Raw genomic sequence first — 22,776 nt, 5'->3', positions numbered from 1 at the left:
GCTGGCAAGTGTGAGTTTGACCAATTTCACCAGGGATAATCCTTTACCAAGTAGACAAAAAGAAGTCTAGAGACAAGGCTGGCATGCAGAGGTGACTGCATGACTGACCCTACACAGAACGAGAGGGTTGAGAAGCAGGGGGACATGGGAAATTGTCTCGTCTCCCTTTGAGCGCAGGACAGCCTGCTCTGAGGGGACTACGTTCCCCAGCATGCTGTGCTGTGTGGTACCGTCATTATGAAGTTGTTTGGTTGCAGTTTGATTGTTGTGCCAGATGTTGGGGCCGTGCCTTTGCTAAATGAGACATCACCAGGGGAAGGTCCAGCCCGTCATACTCTCTCCTCCTTCAGGTCACTGTATGAGGTGAAGGGAGGGGCGTGTCACTTTGCTTGTAGGGGGCGGGCATTGCCAGCATGGGCGGAGATTAAGTTCAGTGGTGTTTGAAGCCAATGACCTGCACCCGTGCTGCAGATGCATCTGGTGCTCTGGGAACCAGTCAACTGGAAGCTGGGGTGGGTTGGTTAGCAACACTGCGCGCAGTAAACGTAAAGGGTGTGGCCTTTTAGCTTTGGTTTGAAAGGTTGTGTCATTGCCGTAGCGATACTAGCATTCTACGTGCAGATGCTTCTGATCAGGGGCTTTTGTGGTATGGCATACGTGTGTTACCTACGAACCATCGGATGGGTGTGAAATATTTCCATCCGTCCCTTCACGGAGAGGCAAGCGTGCTAACCAGCTCTGTTAGAGGGGTCCACTCCATTAAATCATGCTAACCAGCTCTCCATGATGGAGAGACTTACATGCTGTAATCACAGCGTCTGTTAAACGCACAATAAGGCGGCTTTAAACTCCAGTGTCTCTGCCTGTCATCTTCACAGAGACGAAGTTATCCAACTGCAAACTTAAATGCCAGATTTTGAATTAGTCTGCCTAATTATGCCAGTGCTTTATGTTTGCGGTTGACTAACTGTTCACTGTCTACACTTTTTAAAAATATTTTTTACATTTCTCTTTCTTTGACATCCTATGTCCAACTCTGGATAGGTAATTGTCACTTGGTTCTGGTTCCACTTGGTTCTGGTTCCACTGGGTTCTGGTTCCTAGCTCTAGTACAGCAGGACTTGGGTCTCTGTAAGGAAGCGTTAATACTGTAGCTTCTGAGCTCTCATTCTGTGATGCCAATATTTGTTTGATGCTGCTGGCGTGTAGATGATGGATGAGCCCTAGTGTTTAAACCTTGGTGCAGTGGAGGGGAGGGCCTTCTCCCAAGCCATGAGTTTTGACAGACACTCTCTGCATCCACTGCTCTTTATAAGAATCTTGTCTGTGATTAGCATATATGGCCTTGGGACACATGACTCATCAGTCTGAAGTTCTACAATCCTTTAAGGGATAAAAAGCAAGTTGTGACTCTCTAGTTCACTTAAAAATACAGTAAGAGTTCACAACCAGTGTGGAATAGTAATCTGAATATACGTTTACTACTTATATACTTATACCGTATGTACTCTATTTACATACACACACACACACGCACGCACGCACACACACACACACACACACACACACACGCACACACACACACCCTCACACACTCTCACTCACACACACACACACACTCTCGCACACACACGCACACACTCTCACTCACGCACACACACGCACACACACACACACACTCACACACACACGCACACACTCTCACACACATGCATGCACACACACACACACACACACACACACACACACACAGTTCTGGGTGGGAGGTGTGAATTAAGCATACGGTATGTTACCGTATCGTAATTAACACTGAATATATAATGACCAAACTTAAATATGTTTTACGGGAACAAACTGACGCTATTAAAAAGGAAGCGGCTGGTTAATTAAGAGATGGCAGGGTGATTTATGTCTTCCACCGTGTCCTACCAGGGCTGCTGGTCACCACTTCTTTCTAGGCGTTTTCCATTTGGCACCAGCTAGTATGTGGGATGTCTGATCTAGCAGTGAGACTTCAGTGGTTCTCTGGCTTAGACAACCTTAAAATTAGGGTCAGGTATTAAGAAATGTAAGGGTTTACATATCAGAAGATTACCGAGCAACCATTTTAAAACCTGTTCACTGGTCAGGGCTGGCAGTTTCTATCAGGTTTATTTGTAAAGAATATGCACGCTAATTTCACCCTGATTTCAGTAGTAGGATTTCACTGTCCTCCACTGCAGTGCTCAGTCAAGTGCACATAAATAGATCCATCACAGTCATATACGGTCCGTTCAGCTTGCCCTGACAGTAAATCACAGTCACGTACAGTCTGTGCCAATTTGACAGGAAAATACAAATAAATGTATTAACATGTTTTCACAATTTATTAAAAATGTTTTTTTTGCAATTAAAAAAACCAAGAGCTTTACTTTGACGTATGTGCTGTTTTTCAACTAATGGCATGTGCTGCCCTCTGGTTCTAGGCTCTGAAATGCACTCATGCTCAGATGGGTGAATATGACATAATTGCCTGAGATTACACTCAAAGAACATCTGATACACCTGACTTGATATTTGAAAGCGTTTCTCTATATATCGCTTTGTGATATTGATCAGTTTCTCGCTCTCTCTCCCCCTCTCTCTCTCTCGCTCTCTCGCTCTTTGTCAGATAAAGGTGCGCAACTGAAAAACGTGACGCTGGACACCATCACAGGATATCAGGCCAGAGAAGAGGAGCTACAGGAGCAGAGATAAAAGAGAGAGAAAGAGAGAGAGACACAAAGGAGAAGACAGAGAGACAGAGAGGGGAAGAGAGAGAAGAGACAGAGAGGAGGAGAGAAAGAGAAACAGAGAGGGTATAGAGAGAAGGAGAGAGAGAGAGAGGGTATAGAGAGAAGGAGAGAGAGAGAAGGGATAGAGAGAAGTTAGAGAGAGAGAGAGAGGGGATAGAGAGAAGGAGAGAGAGAGGGGATAGAGAGAAGGAGAGAGAGAGAGGGGATAGAGAGAAGTTAGAGAGAGAGAGGGGGGGATAGAGAGAAGGAGAGAGAGAGAGAGGGGGGGATAGAGAGAAGGAGAGAGAGAGAGAGAGAGAGAAAGGGGGGGGATAGAGAGAAGGAGAGAGAGAGAGAGAGAGAGAGAGAGAGAGAGAGAGCATGGATCATCGTTATGTGTGGATCCTCCTCCTGTCCGTCATGCTATCATATCAGCGTGTTTCCGCACAAGCTGAAGGTATGATGCACACTCGTCCTCTCTGTGATGTATAGTGACAACACCAGCTGCGTTTACTTAACAGACCAGGACGAGATGCCAACACAAACGCTTGTGTTCACTGAAGGGTTTCAGGCTGTATATTCAGGGAAATCACTAGCTTTGAATTCGCTTCATTGAAACTAAATCCAACAGTAACTTATTCCTTGTTTGGGGTTATTTTTTCACATTTTAGTACTCCTTTCCTTTGAAAACGGGCCAACACAGAGGCAGAAAAATACGTTTTTGAGTAGTACTTTCTGGAAATATTTTTTTCCCCTCTCAGTCTATATGTCCATCTGCCCACTCTACCCACATATTACAGTGTTCTTGTCTATATGTCCATCTGCCCACTCTACCCACATATTACAGTGTTCTTGTCTATATGTCCATCTGCCCACTCTACCCACATATTACAGTGTTCTTGTCTATATGTCCATCTGCCCACTCTACCCACATATTACAGTGTTCTTGTCTATATGTCCATCTGCCCACTCTACCCACATATTACAGTGTTAAAACAGGCAGTCTAACCTTATCTGTCTTTCCCATCAGCATCTAAATGGGCACTAGATGGACATCTGAATGCCTGCTGTGTGCAGTTCTGCCACTTGCAGTTGAACTGGTCTTCCACTGTAAATCATACCCTCTCTGTCATACCCTGACTAGGTTGAGAGAACGAGGCACCCGAAACACTGAAAGTATACGCTGCAAAGTGCTTCCTACCTGTTTATGCATGCCTTTTGTGTGTGTGTGCGTGTGTTTGTGTGCGTGTGTGCGCGCAGGCTTCATTACATGCTGAAAGCATAGCATGAAGAATGATTACTAAACCCCTGCATAAATAAAGTGCAGTATTTCTGGAATTTTACTGTGAGTGGCAAAAAATGTTGTGAGGGACCAGAATCATTCAGACTGTAGTTGAGTTCTGCCCCAACACTAGTGTGAGTTTGAGAGACTAACTAACTCTACTTGTACTTGCTGATGTGTTGGCTCAACCCATAAAGACTGAGGAATGCGATAGGTTGAGTAATTTTAGTCTGGGTATGAATGGCTCTGCTTTAATCCCTGCTAAATCCCAGATGCCAATTTATTAAATTTGAGTCATTAAACTCTTATAGTAAACTGGGCTTAGGCTGACATGTTCTGAGTGTGTTGTGGAACTCTGTGTAGCTGCACAGAAGTGTGTCCTCCCAGTGGTGCTCCTGGCTCTGCTGCTGAGCTGATCTGTCTGGTGCTGGTAAGTGAGATGAGGTGTGTGTCATCACGATGCCTTTAGCCTGTCCCCGGTGAGGAAACAGGCGTCAGTGCCGATCCCCAAAAAGGCTCCTTTGCGTCAGAGAGCCAGGGGTTGACACTCGAAGTGGATGTAGTTGGCTATGGTGCTGTGCTTGTTCTGACCGCAACCCAGTGAAGAGTGGTTCCAGGCTAACTGCACAGTTATGGATGAACGAACAGAGGGAGGGAGGGAGGGAGTGAGAAGTAATGTGTGGGTGGAGAGACACATGCAAGCGTTTGAAGCATCAGCGGTCCAGCCCTGGATTCATTCTGCCAAGCCTAGTCGTGATTCCGCACATCTGCTTTTCGTGTCCGAGCTCAGACAGACAGTCATAGACAAAGAGCATCTGTCTGTGTCAGCTGTGTTTCCACTTCACCTGCACCTGAATCATCCTCGGGACGGACGTGTCCGGGTCCGAAACGTTGCCTCCAGCCCACGTATGCCACATCCTCGAGTAAGGCGGGGCCTTCACACAGAAAAGAGACAAACTCCAGAGCGCAACTTCAGCTGTGGTTTCCCGCTCTGCTAAAGTCCCGTTCTCCTAAAGTTGCACACGCAAAAGACAAAGAATCAATACTGCGGCAACAGAATTTACTTAGACTGAGAAATAGTGTATTAGGAGGCCGCCTGCCTATTTTAAATGTCAGCATTGAAAATGAATGTGCTGTGGTTCCTACAGTAAGAGAACGAGAAGTGCTCAACGTACCGCACCTTTGGAAGGCAGTGGGGAGACTGAAGATGGAGCCGTTGTGTAAATACGGCTCTCTTCCTCTGACCTTTCAGTGTGAGCGTGTAAAATAGATAATCCTCATATTCTTTTTTGGATTGGCCCTTCAGTAGCTGCTGCTGCTGGCAGTAATCTTGTCCGGGTTAGTTGCTCTCCAGACGGCCTCGCAGACGGTGTGGGGCTGTACTTTATCTGGTTTTCCTCTCATGACCCTTTGGGTTTCTGAACCATTAAATGTAGTGGCCCAGACCCGATTGCTGAAGTGATAATAATTATGGGTACTTACATTTTTTTATTTTGGTATTTTTCCAACATACTGTATGTACAGAAATCCTTGGAATGTTTGAGTATAGGAAAGCAATGATAAAGGACAATGTTCAGCATAAACAGCTGTTCTTAATACAACATATTAATAACATAATTATTAAAAATGGGAATTAGACTGGTTAAGGAATTGTAAGTGGGAAATTACATTTCTTTTTTCCCCCACTGTGTCTGGTATGTTTTTGTGGTTTACTCAAATGCAGAGTATAGATCATTCTGGAAGGATGTTCCATACTGAGGAACTGTGAGCGGATCAGTAATGAAAGGATTAAAGGATATACAATATCTGCGCGTACATACTGATGAGTTTTTGCCCTACCATTTTTTTTTTTGTGAAACGGAATACTGGAAAATGTTCAAGCGTGATTTGGTTGCTGTGTTCTTGGAAATTCCTATGTTGCCAATTGGATTATCTGTCAATTTTTCCTTGAAGTCATACTGCCATCTAGTGGAGATTTCGAGGAACGCCCTTTTTAACCCCTCATTAGAATTAAGCAGCGGCATTTTCTTTTGGGTCCTAATTTAATAAAGAGTAAACTTCATTTGCATCAGGTCATTACAACACTATACAGTAAATATAATCACTTATATTGAAACGCTATGACTTAGTTATCACAAGAAATCTTTTGGAGTTTTGTGTAACAAACACTCTGTGTGTGTGTGTGTGTGTGTGTGTGTGTGTAAGCGCTGACATGATGCTGTGTTTGTTTTTTTCCTCAGAGTGTAACACAGCCATGCCTGCAGACATCGTGTTCTTGGTGGACGAGTCATGGTCAGTGGGTCCCTCCACCTTCAGACAGATTAAAGAGTTTATGGCCGAAATGATCCGGTCCTTCCAGAACACTGTGATGGGGATGGATGGAGTACGCTTTGGCGTCACTGTCTACGGAGACACTCCCAGGTAGAGTACATCATGACGTAGAATAGGGTCATAGGTTGCTCAGTGGCTCAGGGTCCTGTCTGTAATACAGGAGGGACACTAATTTGTTGCCAAATGGACATTGGAGTTTTGCAGGGCTTCTGGATCCAAAGGTGAATTCCGTGTAGCACTGTTAGGCTGGGCTGAGCTTGGCTGAGCTGGGCTGGGTTAGGTTGGGCTGAGCTGGGCTGGGCTACGCTGGGTTAGGCTGGGCAGGGCTGCCTGCAGCAAGGTATTTGATCCCAGGGTGTTCCAGGGGACACCTTTATCCTTGGGGCATGCTTAAAAATGAGATTGTGTTCTCAGTGCACATCACCTGCTAAAATAGGTTCTCTAAAACCCTTTGGAGTGAGTAGATAAAGGGTTTTTAGAGTCCTGTGCTTTTATTCATGATACATTTACAGAATATGTTTACTGGATTTAAATATGATGTCTTTCAAATTCTTTAGGAATTAAAAATAGGAATTTTGACATTCAGTTCAAACAATTACAAAATAAATTATTTAAAACATTAAAGTGATCTTTGGGTTTGGTCTTTACATTTTGCATTCACAGTTTTTGCATGTTTCCTGAACCCTTTACGCACCTGGTTGAGAAAATATTGTCAGTCATATTGTTGTCAGTGGTTTAGAAATTCCTTACTGTGACTTTAATGAGGAAAATATATCGAAAACCTTTAACAAGCATCTTTAAAAGCTTTCCAAGCAGACCTGAAATAATAAAAACTAGGGTTATGCCCAGGGAAGGAACCTGAAGATTAAAATGAGGGAGTGTGTGTTTGTGCATGTGTATGGGTCAGGTGAAGTTTAGTATTAGTTTCAGGTTCATGAAAAACTGAGCTGTAGTTTAACCACAAATGTGGGTCCATGCAAGTACAGAAAATGAGGAGCGTGTGAGTTTGTGTATGTATATGTATGTTTGTATGTGTGTGTTTCCTGCATGCGTGCGTGTGTGTGTGTGCATGTGTGCACTCTGTTCCCAGGATGCGGATTGCTCTGACAGACTACTCTACCCTGGAGGAGGTGCTGAGTGCTGTGGACGGCCTCCCATACGAGGGCGGAGCCAGCCGCACGGGCCTCGCGCTTGACTTCCTCGTGGACTCCGTCTTCAGCCCGGCCATCGTCCGGGACAACACTCCCAAGGTGTGACCAAGAGCACAGAGCAAAAACAACACCCCTTTACCTGAGACGTGATGAGGAGCTCTGCTGAAAATATGCCTGGGGTGTCAGTGCTTCTTGTACTGAATGTTGGTCTGTTCAGTAGTCCTCCATTCTATTCAGTACCCCTGATCCATAACTTCTCTTTTGTGTGTTTATCATAGAGGTATCATGAGTTTCACTCCACGCGGCTTATGGTTGGAGGACTTGCGCGGTGCTTTGTGTTATGTTAGCGCGCCACTGTGTCAGATTGAGGAGATCATTAAACTTTCACGTTGCATACAGCTGCTGCATCTGCAGAGAAAGAAAAACACCTGGTGTGCAACTGAGGGCAGACCAAGAGGTTGGCTGGAAGGAACTGCAGAGATACTGGCATTTATTTAAAATCACATCACACATATATGCGCACGAGCGCGCGCACACGCACATACACACACACACACACACACACACACACACACACACGCACACTCATGCACACATGCACGTGTGCACATGCATATGCATAATCGTATTTGGTGTATATTAAAAACCTGACCCTGTCTCTATTGATTCAGCTGAACTTCAAACACACAGGATGAATTTTCATAATGGGGAATAATTCCTGTGTGAGACAGGTCTGGCATGTTGGAACGTGTTTGGGATCTATTCAGTCAGAGGTTAAAACGCATCCTGTAGCCCAGGGATGTGGATATTAGTCTGGGTTACAGAACCGTCTGGGTAGCATGTGGGCCCCTTCACACCATCACTCTTTGAATCTGCAGATGGTGAAAAACGTTTTAACTCCACATTCCATGTTATTGCTGATCGGATCTCAGACTGGCCCAAAAGCTTCGTGGCATTTACGTGATGCTATCTAGCTACTGCAGTCTTCTGTTCAGAATACTTCAGGTTGTCTGGATCATGTCCGAAAAAGTGTGGTATTCTGGTGTCATTTCAGATTGCAGTTCTGATTACTGCGGGCCGATCAGATGATCCGATTGACGGGCCAGTTAAGTCCGTGGCTGATGGTGGGATCTCTCTCTTTGCAATCGGTAAGGTGTAGAGAGACGTTGTGTGTGTGTGTGTGTGTGTGTGTGTGTGTATGTGTGTGTGTGTGTGTGTGTGTGTGTGTGTGGGTGTGTGTGTGTGTGTGTGTGTGTGTGTGTGTGTGTGTGTGTGTGTGTGTGTGTGACTGTTCAGCCGTGCTGCCCTGACTCTCACTCCTGGCCCCTCTAAGTGCCCTGAGCAGGGACATAATTACAGCTCATTAGCAGGTGGCCGGTTAATTGCAACGATTTCTCACCAGGCCTGTCCCCTCCTGCTCACCTCCTGCTCTGACACTCACGCTTTCTAATCAATCTGGCCCCAGGAGGCATAAATAACATAAAGAGTTGCTCCACACATTGGCTGCATGCTTCCACCGCACACTGGTACGGCACATGTGCCAGCATACACTCCACCAGTGCTCGTTCACATCCAGACATTAGAAACATGTATTCACTTACAAATCGTTATAGGTGTGAGTCAGAGACTCCGGTCTGTTAACATGCGTGACTCCGGCCTGTTAACATGCGTGACTCCGGTCTGTTAACATGCGTGACTCCGGTCTGTTAACATTTTTGTGTTAGTCATCCATTGGTTGCTCCCCTGTGGTCAGCTACTCACAGCAGGGTACTTGTGGGAGGGGTGAGCATTCTCAATACAATCCTGTCAGTGCCATTAAACATGTTTAAAATGCCTACCGTGACTACTCTGCCTGATGCATCCAGCACAGCGTCCTCTACTACACCACCAGCATTTCTGGGTTTGTACGGTGCTGAGAACGACCTGCATCCTCTGGAATATCCTGGCAGGAGAGATCTGGTGACCAGTGATGAAGAGGGTAAAGAGTGTCTGATGAAGAGTGCCTGGCAGCAGGCAGACTACAGTGTGTAACTGCACCCCTGGACAAAACGTTTCCTGTTTCCATAGTGCTGTTTCTGATCCTGTTACATAGTAATATTCTATCCAATCTCCTGTAAGACACATGTACCAAAAAAGTGTAGAGGTTGAGTTGTAACAATGTGTGGCAGATACAGAATCTGATATAAAGTTGGGGGTGAGTGTAGGAATATGTGAGTGTAGAGTCTGATATAATGTAGGGGGTGATTGTAAGAGTATGTGAGTGCAGAGAATATATAGATATAAAGATGGGGATGAGTGTAGAGTCTGACATAAATTTGGGGGTGAGTGTAAGAGTATGTGAGAGTAGAGCCTGATATAAAGTTGGGGATGAGTTTAAGAGTATGTGAGTGTTGAGTCTGATATAAAGTTTGGGGTGGGTGCAGATTCCGATATAAAGTTGGGGACCAGTGTAGAGTCTGATATAAAGTTGGGCGTGAGTGTGAGTATGAGTGTAGAGTCTGATATAATGTTGGGGGTGAGTGCGAGAGTATGTGAGTGTAGAGTCTGATATAAAGTTGGGAGAGTTTGATATTAAGTGAGTGTATGTGGCTGGTTCAGTGTCTGAGAGGGATCTGAATTCAAACACGGAAAATGAAACTGAGTCTCTGGTGAATGAAGCTGCATGAATCTGTCACACAACACAGGCCAAACAGAGTAAGCCACACCCCCTTGGTAAAGGTAATGGGAGGTTTCAGCAGGCATGGTGCTGACACAGTTCTCCATGTGACTAGCAGGGTGTGGGCTAGACTGTCTTCTTTCAGTTCTTGCTTACCTCAGTAGTTATGACATGGTTTTAAAGGATATTTTGAATCCTGTTGCAAAGTTACTCTGTTGTGCAGAAAGTGCATACACACATACACTCCTCATTCCTGAAGCTGAGGCATAATGCACAGAAAGCTCGATCTCTCAAGTTTAAGTGTGACTTTGAGAGCTCGATCTCTCTAGTTTAAGTGTGATTTGAGAGCTCAATCTCTCTAGTTTTAGTGTGATTTTGAGAGCTCGATTTCTCTAGTTTTAGTGTGATTTGAGAGCTCAATCTCTCTAGTTTCAGTGTGATTTTGAGAGCTCGATTTCTCTAGTTTTAGTGTGATTTGAGAGCTCAATCTCTCTAGTTTTAGTGTGATTTGAGAGCTCAATCTCTCTAGTTTTAGTGTGATTTTGAGAGCTCGATCTCTCTAGTTTTAGTGTGATTTGAGAGCTCGATTTCTCTAGTTTACATGTGATCACTCCTAGTTTTTAGGCTGGTCTTGGGGTTTTGAAGATATCCACCTCAGCTAGAGTGACTTTGATGGTGAGTAGATCTAAAAAGCGCTGGAGCTGTTGAAGTCATCTATATGTAAAAAGTAAAAGTATTTTAGTGTTCTCTCTCTGACAGACAACAGAGTCAGAGAAAACTGGACAGAGTCCAGATTGTTTTGTTGTTGTTATTGCTGTTGTTCTTGTTGGTTGGGTTTTTCAGCATTTACCTTAAACAAGGTGACATCTCGCCAGAAGACAGAGACTTATTGATCATTGTCACAACAACACAAGAAACTCTGTGAATGCAGGGAGGAGCACAAGAGGATCCTACTCACAAAACATCTCCCTGATCTCAGAGAAATTGTTCAGTGCCAGAGAATTTGTCATTTCAACCTACCAGGCACTACAGATGATTGGTACATCAGCATGAAGTCAGTACTGTGTGTGTGTGTGTTGTTCAGGCATGAGGGATGCTGATCCGGAGGAGCTGAGGAGAATGGTGAGTGAGCCTTCTGAGGAACACCTGATGCTCAGCCCAGACACTTCTCTTCTGGAGCACCTGCTGCCCAAACTCTCCCGCAGAGTGTGTTTCACCGCCTCCGAGCCTCCGCGGCCTGTTAAACACAGCCCACCGGGTGAGAAGCCACACACACACACACACACGCACGTCCGCACGCACTCACACACACACACGCACACACACACATACAGCACGCACACACGCACGCACACACACACACACACACGCACACGCACGCACACGCACGCACACACACACACACACGCACGCACGCACGCACGCACACACACGCACACACACACACACGCACGCACGCACGCACTCACACACACACACACGCACGCACTCACACACACACACACGCGCGCACTCACGCACGCAGGCACTCACGCACGCACGCGCGCGCACACACACACACACACGCACGCACGCACGCACTCACACACACACGCACGCACGCACGCACGCACGCACTCACACACACGCACGCACACACACACACACACGCACACATACACACACATGCACACACACACACACAGCACGCACACACACATGCACACACACATGCACACACACATGCACGCACGCACACACACACACACAGCACGCACACACACACACACACACGCACGCACGCACACGCACACACACATGCACACACACATGCACACACACATGCACGCACGCACACACACACACACACACACACAGCATGCACACACACACACACACACACGCACGCACACACAGCACGCACACACACATGCACGCACGCACACACATACACACACACATGCGTGCACACACATACACACACATGCTCACACACACACACAACACACACATGCATGCATGCACACACACGCAAACACATGCACACACACACACAATCTCGAAAGTATCACATGCTCTGCATTTTACCAGAAAAAAAAAACAGCTCTTGGTGTACTAACAAATATTGAAATATTGCTCACTATAAAAGCAAAAAGATCCAGTATATAAAGACTTCATCTTTACTCTGTTGGTCTGTTTCTCTCTCTCTCTCCATCAGTAGTGGAACGGGTGCAAGGCCCCAGGGACCTACAGGTCACTGAGCTGAGCTACAGCTCACTTCAGCTTTCCTGGACCCAGGCCACAGGAGACGTGACAGGCTACAGACTGCTCATCGCCCCAATGTCTCAGAAGAGCCATCTGCTCCCAGCTCAGCACAGACAGGTCAAACACACACACACACACACACACACACACACACACACACACACACACACACACACACACACACACACACGAGGAGTAAGACAAGAAAGATTCATGCTAAATGAGCATTTCTACTACTTTATTAGTGTACATATTTACTTACTGTAACAGATCCATGTGATTTATTTAGTATTGATGCCTTTAACGCCTGAGTTATGAAGTACTTGTATGTGACAAGCTCCTAAGATTTCTGTATCTCATAATTGATCATCTGATACAAATGAACTAGAGGGAAGCAAACGCTGTGTAAAACCTGCCACTCTGTCTCAGGTTGAGTTGAAGGGGGATGTGTGGCGCACCAAGGTAACAGGGTTGACCCCCAAAACCGAGTACTCCCTCACTGTTTATGCCATTTACCCCGGGCTCATTGGGGAATCTACCACTACTCTCACAGAGACCAGTAAGTGCAAGCCAACGTGTTTTTCCACCATACCATATTTGCCATAGGAAGGCAAAGAACAAGCAGCCCCGTGCCCCATCATCCACACGTGTGTGTGTGTTCGTCCCAGCTCCTGTGCCACCCGTAGCAAACTTCCGCGTGATGGAAGAAGGCTTGTTCTCTCTGCGTCTTGGCTGGACTGCGTCGCCCGGCTACGTAGACGCCTACAAAATCTACATCCCAAGATGTGAGTGTTGGCTTCCCTCTTGAGAGAAGTGCGTTCTGAACGCATCCTGTGCTATTATAATGTACACTTTATAACGGACACGGATGCGTGACGTTATCGGCGGGTTTTGAAGACGTGTGAGGCGTGATTTGCTGCATTCCTGTGACTGTGATCCCTGCTGTAGCCGACCGCCCGGGGCTCACCTATGAGCAGGAGCTCCAGGGTGACACTTCCTCTCACGTGATTGACAGCTTGCAGGAGGATAAGACTTACACAGTCAGCATCTACGCAGAGTACCCTGAGGGTCGCAGCGCACCTGTGTCTGTCACTGGCAGAACCTGTATGAAATTCCTCTCTCTCTTATTTTCATTTAAATTTGGTCTTGAATTGAACTTGCACTTGACTAGACTTTGCTGCCTGGGTCTTGTTTGGGTCTCGTATTGGTCTCTCTGTGTGTCTCATACTGGTTTCGTATCCGTCTCACACCTCTGGTATTGATTTGAAACATAAGATGAGGAAAAATACACAAAAGTGTAGTGTTTTATTTCTGCTGTAAAGTTATGGTTATAGTTATTATTCTGCCATTGTAATTAGCTATTTAACAATCATTTTCTCTTACTTTTTTTCCAATGGATTGTTTTAAATTTATTCCTACTCAATATTATACAGTGAACTGATGTAATTTCCAACGTTTACGTGATGTCAGTCCTGTTTATTGGTTAGTGTACCAATAAACAACAGAACTGGTGCTTTCATGCATGCAGTGGTGGGGAGGATTTCTCCACTAGGTGGTGGTAAAACATTTCAACAAATGGACGTGTATCATCATCCTATGGTGTGTGACACACAACGCTCCTTCATGCTGCGTGCGACACATCCAGAAACATCTCCTGTGTGTGTCACAGTGACGTCTGTGCCAGTCGAACAGCTGCTGGTGCAAAACGCCACTACGGACACGGTGCAGGCGCGCTGGCTCTCTGTGAGGGGAGCATCAGGGTACAGACTCACCTGGGCGTCTGCAGGTACTGGGGTGTCCACGCTGACAGGACTTCAGCACATGCTCATGACAACGTAAATGTGTATCAAGCAGATAAGTGTGCGTGTCACTGATGGCTGATGTAGTGTAGTGTAGCGCGCCTGCTTCTCCTGTGGGGGACTGGGTCTCTGTGCTATACCAGTAAAAGTCCTTGGGCAACCCTGAATTCACCACTATCACATGGTTGTAATTGTAAGTCTCTCTAGATATGAACATGTGCTACATGTGCAGATATAAAATGATATTCATATATTTGGGGAGAGCAAATTAGATTTTTAAAAAGAATTTATGTAAAATGATTTGTGATTGACACGAGGGCATGTGGTTTTTTTCATATGTGTCTCCAGAGGGCCACATAGAAAGTGTGAACCTGGGAGAGAACTACAACTACTACATGGTGCAGGGTCTTCATCCCGGCGTGGAGTACACCATCTCCATCAACCCTGTCTTCCTTGATACTGAAGGGCCTGTCATCTCTGCCAAGGCCAAGACATGTAAGCGGCAGAGGGCAGCACAGAAGAAAATATGTGTGTGTGAGAGCGTGGTAACACTGTCTCTGTTCTCTGTGTGTGTGTGTGTGTGTGTGTGTGTGTGGCAGTGGACAGCAGTGCAGTGCAGACTCTGAGAGCCACTGCTCTGAGCACCAGCAAGGCCATGGCTGTCTGGAACGCCGTTCCCGGAGCCACGGGATACAGGCTGGCATGGGGGCCCACACCCGGTAATACTACACTCATCCACTCACCCGCTCACCTGTTCATCCACTCACCCGCTCACCTGTTCATCCACTCACCCGCTCACCTGTTCATCCACTAACCCGCTCACCTGTTCATCCACTCACCCGCTCACCTGTTCATCCACTAACCCGCTCACCTGTTCATCCACTCACCCGCTCACCTGTTCATCCACTCACCCGCTCACCTGTTCATCCACTCACCCGCTCACCTGTTCATCCACTCACCCGCTCACCTGTTCATCCACTCACCCTCTCACCCACTCACCCGCTCACCTGTTCATCCACTCACCTGCTCACCTGTTCATCCACTCACCCTCTCACCTGTTCATCCACTCACCTGCTCACCTGTTCATCCACTCACCTGCTCACCTGTTTCTGCTCTCTCTCTGCTAGCTACCCTCACCATCATTCATTCTTTGTTTTTGTCTTTCTTGTTCTTTCTCTTTTGTCTTTTCACTTTTTTTGTTTGTTCCTTATTTCATTCTTTTTTCTCTCCGTCTGAAGTGTTGTATTTGTGATGTTGCGAGGTGTTGCTGGGTAGGTTCAGCAACTCTCTCCATCATCTGTCAATCAGAAGTGCAGGCGTGCACGTGCGGGGCAGCATGCACACACACTACATCCACAATGAGAAGGGAGCCCAAGGTGGATTTGACGTCGCCCCGGAAACCCCAATCAAAACAGAGCCTTGGAAGCAGGCTGGCTCACGTCAGCGCTGACGTGCTGTTAGCCTCCACATAAACTCATCAACCTGTGGACATGCGGTAATGAAGGGAAAGCGATGACTCACACTTTCACGACCAAGTTTAAATCAGGACAAAGAAGAAATGAAAAAGAAAGCTTGAGTAGGTAGGAGGCGTTTGAAGGATTGATCAAGACAAGATGAAAGATCACAGAGCTTTACCAAGTTCACCTGAAACCTTTTCCATATAGCTGTTTTTAAACCTTGCCTCATGTCTTCAGAAATTCTCTCTTCTCAAAAAATCCTCTTTTCTGCCAATTTGAAACACTCAGACAGGGGAATATCAGAATAGTGGTAGTGACTGTATAAATATGTGTGTTTGTACCTTTCAGAATTTGTGGGGAGAGATCGGCCCAGGCAGTTAGCTCTGAATGACAGCACTACAGAGCATGTCCTAAAGAACCTGGTCCATGACACTGAGTATGTCCTGTCTCTCTATGTGCTTTTTGGACGTGTGGTAGGACCTGGGATCACAGCCACTTTCAGGACCTGTAAGCAAAGTTAATGCACACACACACACACACACACACACACACATACACACACACACACACACACACACACACACACACACACACATATATATATACAGACACACAAAAATGCACATACAGACACACAAACACACACACACACACACAAACACACACATACATACAGACACACAAAAACACACACACACACACACACACACACACACACACATACAGACACACAAAAACACACACACATACAGACACACAAACACAGACACATACAAAGACACACACACAAACACATACACACACACACACACACACACACACACAAACACACACACACATACAGACACACACAAATACACACCCAAATCCACACACACAAATACACACCAAATCCACACACACACACATTGTGCATATCACAAATGACCATTGCCCGTTCTGTCACTAAATGTCCACGATATATCACATTGAATGCATATTATACACTGTGTATCTGTAGTCTACAAAATCTCACTTTTGGAATACAGAGTGCACAGAGAGCTCAAGCTCACGGTCTGTCCTCTGTTTCCAGCTCCTCTCGGCTATGTGTCGAATTTCAAGGTGACGTCCTACACCAGCTCCTCTATCAGTGTGGCGTGGAATGCCATTGTAGGGGCTACAGAATACAAACTGACTTGGAGCCAAAGTAAGCTTTAAGTAATACACCTAAACCCTTAAGTAACACACCTAAAGGCTTAAACAACACACCTAAACCCTTAAACAACACACCTAAACCCTTATGTAACACACTTAAAGGCTTAAATAACACACCTAAACCCTTAAGTAACATATATAAATGCTTAAGTAACACACCTAGTCTTAAATAACACAACTACGAAGCCCCTCTGTACTTAGGGGTGTTTCACAAAAAAACAGTTTCGCTACAAAAGTTTAGTTACAAAGTTCATACACAGATGGTGTGTGTGTTTTCTTTCTCAGATGGTGAAAGTCCAAATAGCCATTATCTGGACCACAGCATTTTGGAATACTTCATCACGCCCCTCCAGCCGAACACTTTGTACTCCATCAGCATCTATGCGCTCTATGGCAACACGGAGGGGCCAGAAATCTCTCTCACGCAGCAGACAGGTATTGACACAAGTCCAAAATCTTTACTTGCATGTGACAGTCACCTTTTGCTGCAGGCAGACATTTACCTGATGCTTTTATCCAAAGCAGCTTACAATTATGAGTGAGTACAATTTGAGGGTTAAGGGCCTTGCTCAGGGGCCCAACAGTGGGGCTTGAACTGACAACCTTCTGACTACTAGTCAAGTACTTTGACCACTGAGCTTCCACTACCCCATCTAGGTGAACACTGGTAGTAGAGTACAGAGGGTAGAGTCACGCAGTGGTAATATTTGCAGGAATGCTCACACTTATCAAAACAACTTTGTTGTGGGAATTGCTGGTAAATATGCACCACAGCTGGCCACCCTGCATTAGTGAATGGAAGTGAATGTCTAACACAACTTAACTATCTTACATGAGTAGAAGACCAGAGTGTATTCCTGTTCTGTGTTAGGGTTAATGTTAGTGTTAGGTTTAGTGTTATGTTTAGGGTTAGGGTTAGTGTTAGGTTTAGGTTTAGTGTTAGTATTAGTGTTAGGGCTAGTGTTAGTGTCAGGGTTAATGTTAGTGTTATGTTTAGGGTTAGGGTTAGCATTAGGGTTAGTGTTAGGTTCAGGGTTAGTGTTAGGGTTAATGTTAGTGTTGGGGTTAGGGTTAATGTTAAGGTTAGTGTTAGGGTTATTATTAGGGTTTGTGTTAGAGTTAGGGTTATGGTTAGTGTTGGTGTTAGGGTTAGGGTTATGGCTAGGGTTAGTGTTAGGGTTATGGTTAGTATTAGCATTAGGGTTAGCTTTAGGTTTAGGGTTAGTGTTAGCGTTAGGGTTAGGGTTAATGTTAAGGTTAGTGTTAGGGTTTGTGTTTGTGTTAGTGTTAGGGTTTGTCTTATTGTTACTGTTAGGTTTAGGGTTATGGTTCGTGTTAGGGTTAGGGTTAATGTTAAGGTTAGTGTTAGGGTTAATGTTAGGTTAGGGTTAGGTTAGGGTTAAGGTTAGGATTAGGGTTATTGTAGGGTTAGGTTTAGGGTTAGGGTTAATGTAGGGTTAGGGTTAGGGTTAGGGTTAGGTTAGGTTAGGTTAGGTTAGGTTAGGGTTAGGGGTAGGAGTAGGGGTAGAGTTAGGGTTAGGTTAGGGTTAGGGTTAATGTTAAGGTTACTGTTAGGGTTTGTGTTAGCATTAGGGTTAGGGTTATGGTTCGTGTTAGGGTTAATGTTAGGTTAGGGTTATTGTTAATGTTAGGGTTAGGGTTAGGGTTAATGTTAGTGTTAGGGTTAGGGTTATTGTACGGTTAGGGTTAGGTTAGGTTAAGGTTAGGGTTAGAGTTAGGGTTAATGTTAGTGTTAGGGTTAGGTTAGGGTTATTGTAGGATTAAGGTTAGCGTTAGGTTAGGGTTATTGTAGGGTTAGGGTTGGGTTAGGGTTAATGTTAGGGTTAGGGTTAGGTTAGGGTTAGGGTTGGTTAGGGTTAGTGTTAGGGTGAGGGTTAGGCTTAGGGTTAGTTAGAGTTAGGGTTAAGGTTAGGGTTGGTTGGGGTTAGGGTTGGGGTTAGGGATGGTTAGGGATAGGGTTGGTTAGGGTTATGGTTAGAGTTGGGGTTAAGGTTAAGGTTGGTTAGGGTTAGGGTTAGGTTAGGGTTAGGGGTTAGGGTTAGGGTTGGTTAGGGTTAGGGTTGGTTAGGGTTAGGGTTAGGTTTAGGGTTAGGGTTGGTTAGGGTTAGGGTTGGTTAGGGTTAGGGTTAGGGTTAGGGTTAGGGTTAGGTTTAGGGTTAGGGTTGGTTAGGGTTAGGTTTAGGGTTAGGGTTGGTTAGGGTTAGGGTTAGGGATGGTTAGGGTTAGAGTTTTGTGAGACGGTGGTCCGTGTTGTCCATGCTGTCTGCGTGGTCCGTTTAGTCCATTGCCCGACTATGGCACAGGGACACCGTTGCCATGGTGCTCTCTTCTGCGTGCGAGTGTTCTATATTTCTCTGCATATCAGGTTGCATATCAGTCTGTGTGCATCAGTGCTTGATGAATGACTTGGTGACAGCTCTTACTTAACAAAGCCATAAGAGGAAATAGCTGATGGCGTAATTGCTGGTTTCAGTCACAGAGCAGACTGAAGAGGATGGGGTCCGCCTGTTGTTCCCATAGATAACGGCTGATTGATCGACACCTCCTGTATTTTAAGGCCCCAACTTAAGTGTTTAGCTGTGTAAGGCAGCATGTGTTTTAACTTTCTTTCCCTTTGTGTGTGTATCTGTGTATCTGTGTGTGTGTGTGTGTGTGTATGTGTGTGCTTGTGTGACTTGTGTCATCATGACTGTTATCATCTCATCCTCACAGAGCCTCACACTGTGAAAAGCAGAGGCATGCTAAAATAACATACACTAAAATAAATTTTTTTCCCTCTAGAATGCACCATTTCTATCAATAGTACATCACCAAACATGAGGTGAAATACAGTAGCGTGGGTTTATCAACAGTCTGCACCAACTACCATTTTTGTTTTTACTTTACACTTCAAGTGATTTATGGTGTAATCCAACAATAATCTGTGTTGGACAATAGCAGCTGTGCTACATACAGGGTTATAGTGCTTCAGTGGTTAAGGTGTTTGACTGGTAATCAGTAGGTTGCCAGTTCAAGTCCCACCCCTGCCAGGTTACAACTGTTGGGCTCCAGAATAATACCCTTAGTTGCTCAAATTGTAAGGCAATTTGGATAAAAGAATCAGTTGAATGCTGTAAATTGACTGCGTTCAGTGTCATTGGTTTTCTTTTTCTTTAAGTGAGTTTGGTCATCTATATATTTTTTTGCACGTAATACAAAACAAATGTTCCCACCTTGTTCATGTAAGATCAGGCTGCATCAGTCATTCAGCTGTTTCTGTTGGGAACCACTGAAAAGATTATTGATGTGATTCAACCAAACTCTGTGCCATTTATTTGTGCTAATCTTGTCCATTTAATAATAATAATAATAATAATAATTAAAATTTATATAGCGCCTTCACAGACTCAAGGTCGCAGTTGTTTACAGAAACACAGTCTTGATTTGACCTTAATTTTATCCTGCTCTTTCGGCAGCGTCCTTGACTGATTCAGAGCGCATTGAGCCCGTACGAGATGTGAAAGTGACTGATATTGGGATGAACTCCTTTCTCCTGACCTGGAAGAAAACACCAAAGGTTACTGGCTACAAGGTCACCTGGAGCCCTTTTAATGGTGGGAACCTATTACTGATATATTTTACAGGTCATGCAATGATACACCCACTACAATATGTCTCTCTCATACATGTAGATGAATGTTTTATTTTCTGCTCAATCTTGAACAACTCAAAGAATGAATGAAAATGCATTTCCATTGATTTATGCCTGCAATTCAGCACAATTTCCAAATCTTTCAAACCTCCCTGGTCTATAAACCTGAATACGGAATCTAAATACTAAATCCATAATCCTGAGTACTGAATCTGAATACTGAATCCATAGTCCTGGATACTGAATCTGAGTACTGTATCCATAAACCTGAATACTGAATCTGAATGCTGAATCCATAAACCTGAATACTGAATCTGAATATTGAACCCAAAATCCTGAATCTGAATACTGAATCCATAAACCTGAATACTGAATCTGAATGCTGAATTCATAATCCTGAGCACTGAATCTGAATACCGACTTGTCCATTGCTTAAGGCTGTTGCTAATTTTGCCAGGGGGACGAGAGAAGAGTGAGTTGCTTTCCTCGTTCGCTACGTCATACACCATTACCGGACTGCTAGCCAACACTGCCTACAAGATCCAGGTGTCGTCTGTGATGCAGGACCAGGAAAGGGGCTCCACCATGCTAACAGCACGAACACGTGCGCCCGTCCCCTTCACACACACACACACACATGTGCTCACATGTATGAGCTGGAAAGGGAGCTGAACTCTTTCCTGTACTTTCTGTCTCCAGTGCACATTTCGTTTGCGTAGTACTGTTCTATTTCCTACACTGTACTGCAAGCGTACTTTTATCCACAGTAATGAGTGTTAAGTTACAACTTTTTAAGGGAAATTATTGTACCACAATATACGTTGCTGTGTATTCAGGCTATTGACTTGATCTACTTTGATTTCATGCTACAGTGGACCTGCCTAAAGTGAATGGTTTCAGTGCTCTGAACACGACGGATGACAGCACCGTGCTGAACTGGACCAGTGTGTCAGGAGCTTCGGGGTACCACCTCTCCTGGAGACGTATCTCAGGTCTGACCGCTGCTCTCCGTCTCACACTTGATTACGTTAACCACATCAGTATGAAAATCCAGTCAGCCCTTATAAAAAAAGAAGCTCTATATGTGTTTCCTTCTTATTTCTTTCCTTCTGTTTGTCGGGACAGCGAATAGTTTCAAATTAATTTAAACTACTGAATTATGTCGTCAGCTACACACACATCTGGCCACCTTATCACTGAAATACTTACACTGCTTCTTAAAGGCTCTCATTAATAAGTACATCAGTATGATAAATGCATTACATTATTACATTACAAATATACAATTACAGCCTGTAACTGCTGTTTTATTGATAATTTCTAAAACTCTATGGTGAAAAATGCACCATAAAATGCACGCTCAGACATATCACAGCGTTTATGCTGGGAACCAGTAAATAGGAATTATGATTATATGAATACGAGTGACTAAATGGTTGTTTTCTGATGTTCTGATTCCTGCAGAACTTCACAGTACCATTGAAATACTGGGCTCTGGCTTCACCTCCTATAAGATAAAAAATCTGCAGTATGGGAGAACCTACATCTTCACCATCCAGCCCCTCTATGGAGAGGTGGAGGGCCCTGTGACAACCTTCACCAAAAGGATATGTAAGGGCGGATCCTCCTCTGAGCTGTGCACTGTGGTGGGAAGCTTACTGAGCTTAGGTCTCACTCTAGATATGAAATATTTTAGTCATAGGCATGGCTGTGTTAGCTTGCTGTGGATGTGGCTTGCAAACTAACACAAATAGTCAGTAGGATCATAAGAAGGCTAGATTTCCACTGAAAAGAGTTATACTGCAACACAATTGAATCATTTGATTTCTTTATTGCTGGACATATATGTATATATGATCGATTGTGTGATTATGTTCCAGTGGGGGTTTCTCGACTCATTCCTGTCCCGACCATCACACCTGTCCCTGATCCAGCGCATGTCCTGACTGCATCTCACAGAGACCTGAGTGTTCACTCTACATTCAAAAACTCACTTACTACAGCCAAAAAAGAAACCAGCAAGCCCACCACCACCACCACTCAGAGACCCGCGACCAAGCCTGACGTCACTAAAACCGTACAGGCCATGAGCACACTCAGCACGGCAGCTAATGGCCAAACCACATCCTCCACTGGAACCCCCCAACCCAGGCCAGGTATATTGTGAGATCTTTCTTGGTAAATGCATGTATAAACCTTTCACATTCCCTACAGCGTATTTAGAAGATATCCTAAATGCACTGGCTTTGTTAAATAA

The 22,776-nt window shown here is 44.9% G+C and overlaps 1 protein-coding gene across 11 annotated transcripts in view; it reads left to right on the top strand.

Moving 5' to 3' along the window:
• The first annotated feature begins 3,039 nt into the window (after positions 1–3,039).
• col7a1l (collagen type VII alpha 1-like) overlaps positions 3,040–22,776 on the top strand; it is a 69,695-nt gene continuing 49,958 nt past the window's right edge. For 6 of the 11 annotated variants that reach the window (XM_081722910.1, XM_081722906.1, XM_081722905.1 and 3 more), the window contains exons 1-20: positions 3,043–3,210; positions 6,276–6,456; positions 7,457–7,616; positions 8,572–8,665; positions 11,258–11,431; positions 12,371–12,534; positions 12,847–12,976; positions 13,086–13,202; positions 13,366–13,521; positions 14,087–14,203; positions 14,565–14,711; positions 14,816–14,935; positions 16,022–16,180; positions 16,746–16,859; positions 17,153–17,302; positions 20,344–20,481; positions 20,977–21,123; positions 21,392–21,511; positions 21,984–22,130; positions 22,400–22,675. In XM_081722910.1, coding sequence (XP_081579036.1) covers positions 3,135–3,210; positions 6,276–6,456; positions 7,457–7,616; positions 8,572–8,665; positions 11,258–11,431; positions 12,371–12,534; positions 12,847–12,976; positions 13,086–13,202; positions 13,366–13,521; positions 14,087–14,203; positions 14,565–14,711; positions 14,816–14,935; positions 16,022–16,180; positions 16,746–16,859; positions 17,153–17,302; positions 20,344–20,481; positions 20,977–21,123; positions 21,392–21,511; positions 21,984–22,130; positions 22,400–22,675 — 2,887 coding nt within the window. In that variant the 5' untranslated portion in view covers positions 3,043–3,134. Of the gene's footprint in view, positions 3,211–6,275; positions 6,457–7,456; positions 7,617–8,571; positions 8,666–11,257; positions 11,432–12,370; positions 12,535–12,846; positions 12,977–13,085; positions 13,203–13,365; positions 13,522–14,086; positions 14,204–14,564; positions 14,712–14,815; positions 14,936–16,021; positions 16,181–16,745; positions 16,860–17,152; positions 17,303–20,343; positions 20,482–20,976; positions 21,124–21,391; positions 21,512–21,983; positions 22,131–22,399; positions 22,676–22,776 lie in introns of all 11 variants that reach the window. The other 5 variants (XM_081722908.1, XM_081722904.1, XM_081722909.1 and 2 more) reach the window with 3 other exon arrangements.

Source organism: Electrophorus electricus, chromosome 11, assembly GCF_041902795.1.
Source record: "Electrophorus electricus isolate QZ-2024a chromosome 11, ASM4190279v1, whole genome shotgun sequence".
Classification (NCBI taxonomy): Eukaryota; Metazoa; Chordata; class Actinopteri; order Gymnotiformes; family Gymnotidae; genus Electrophorus; species Electrophorus electricus.
This window is presented reverse-complemented; position numbering and strand designations above follow the sequence as displayed.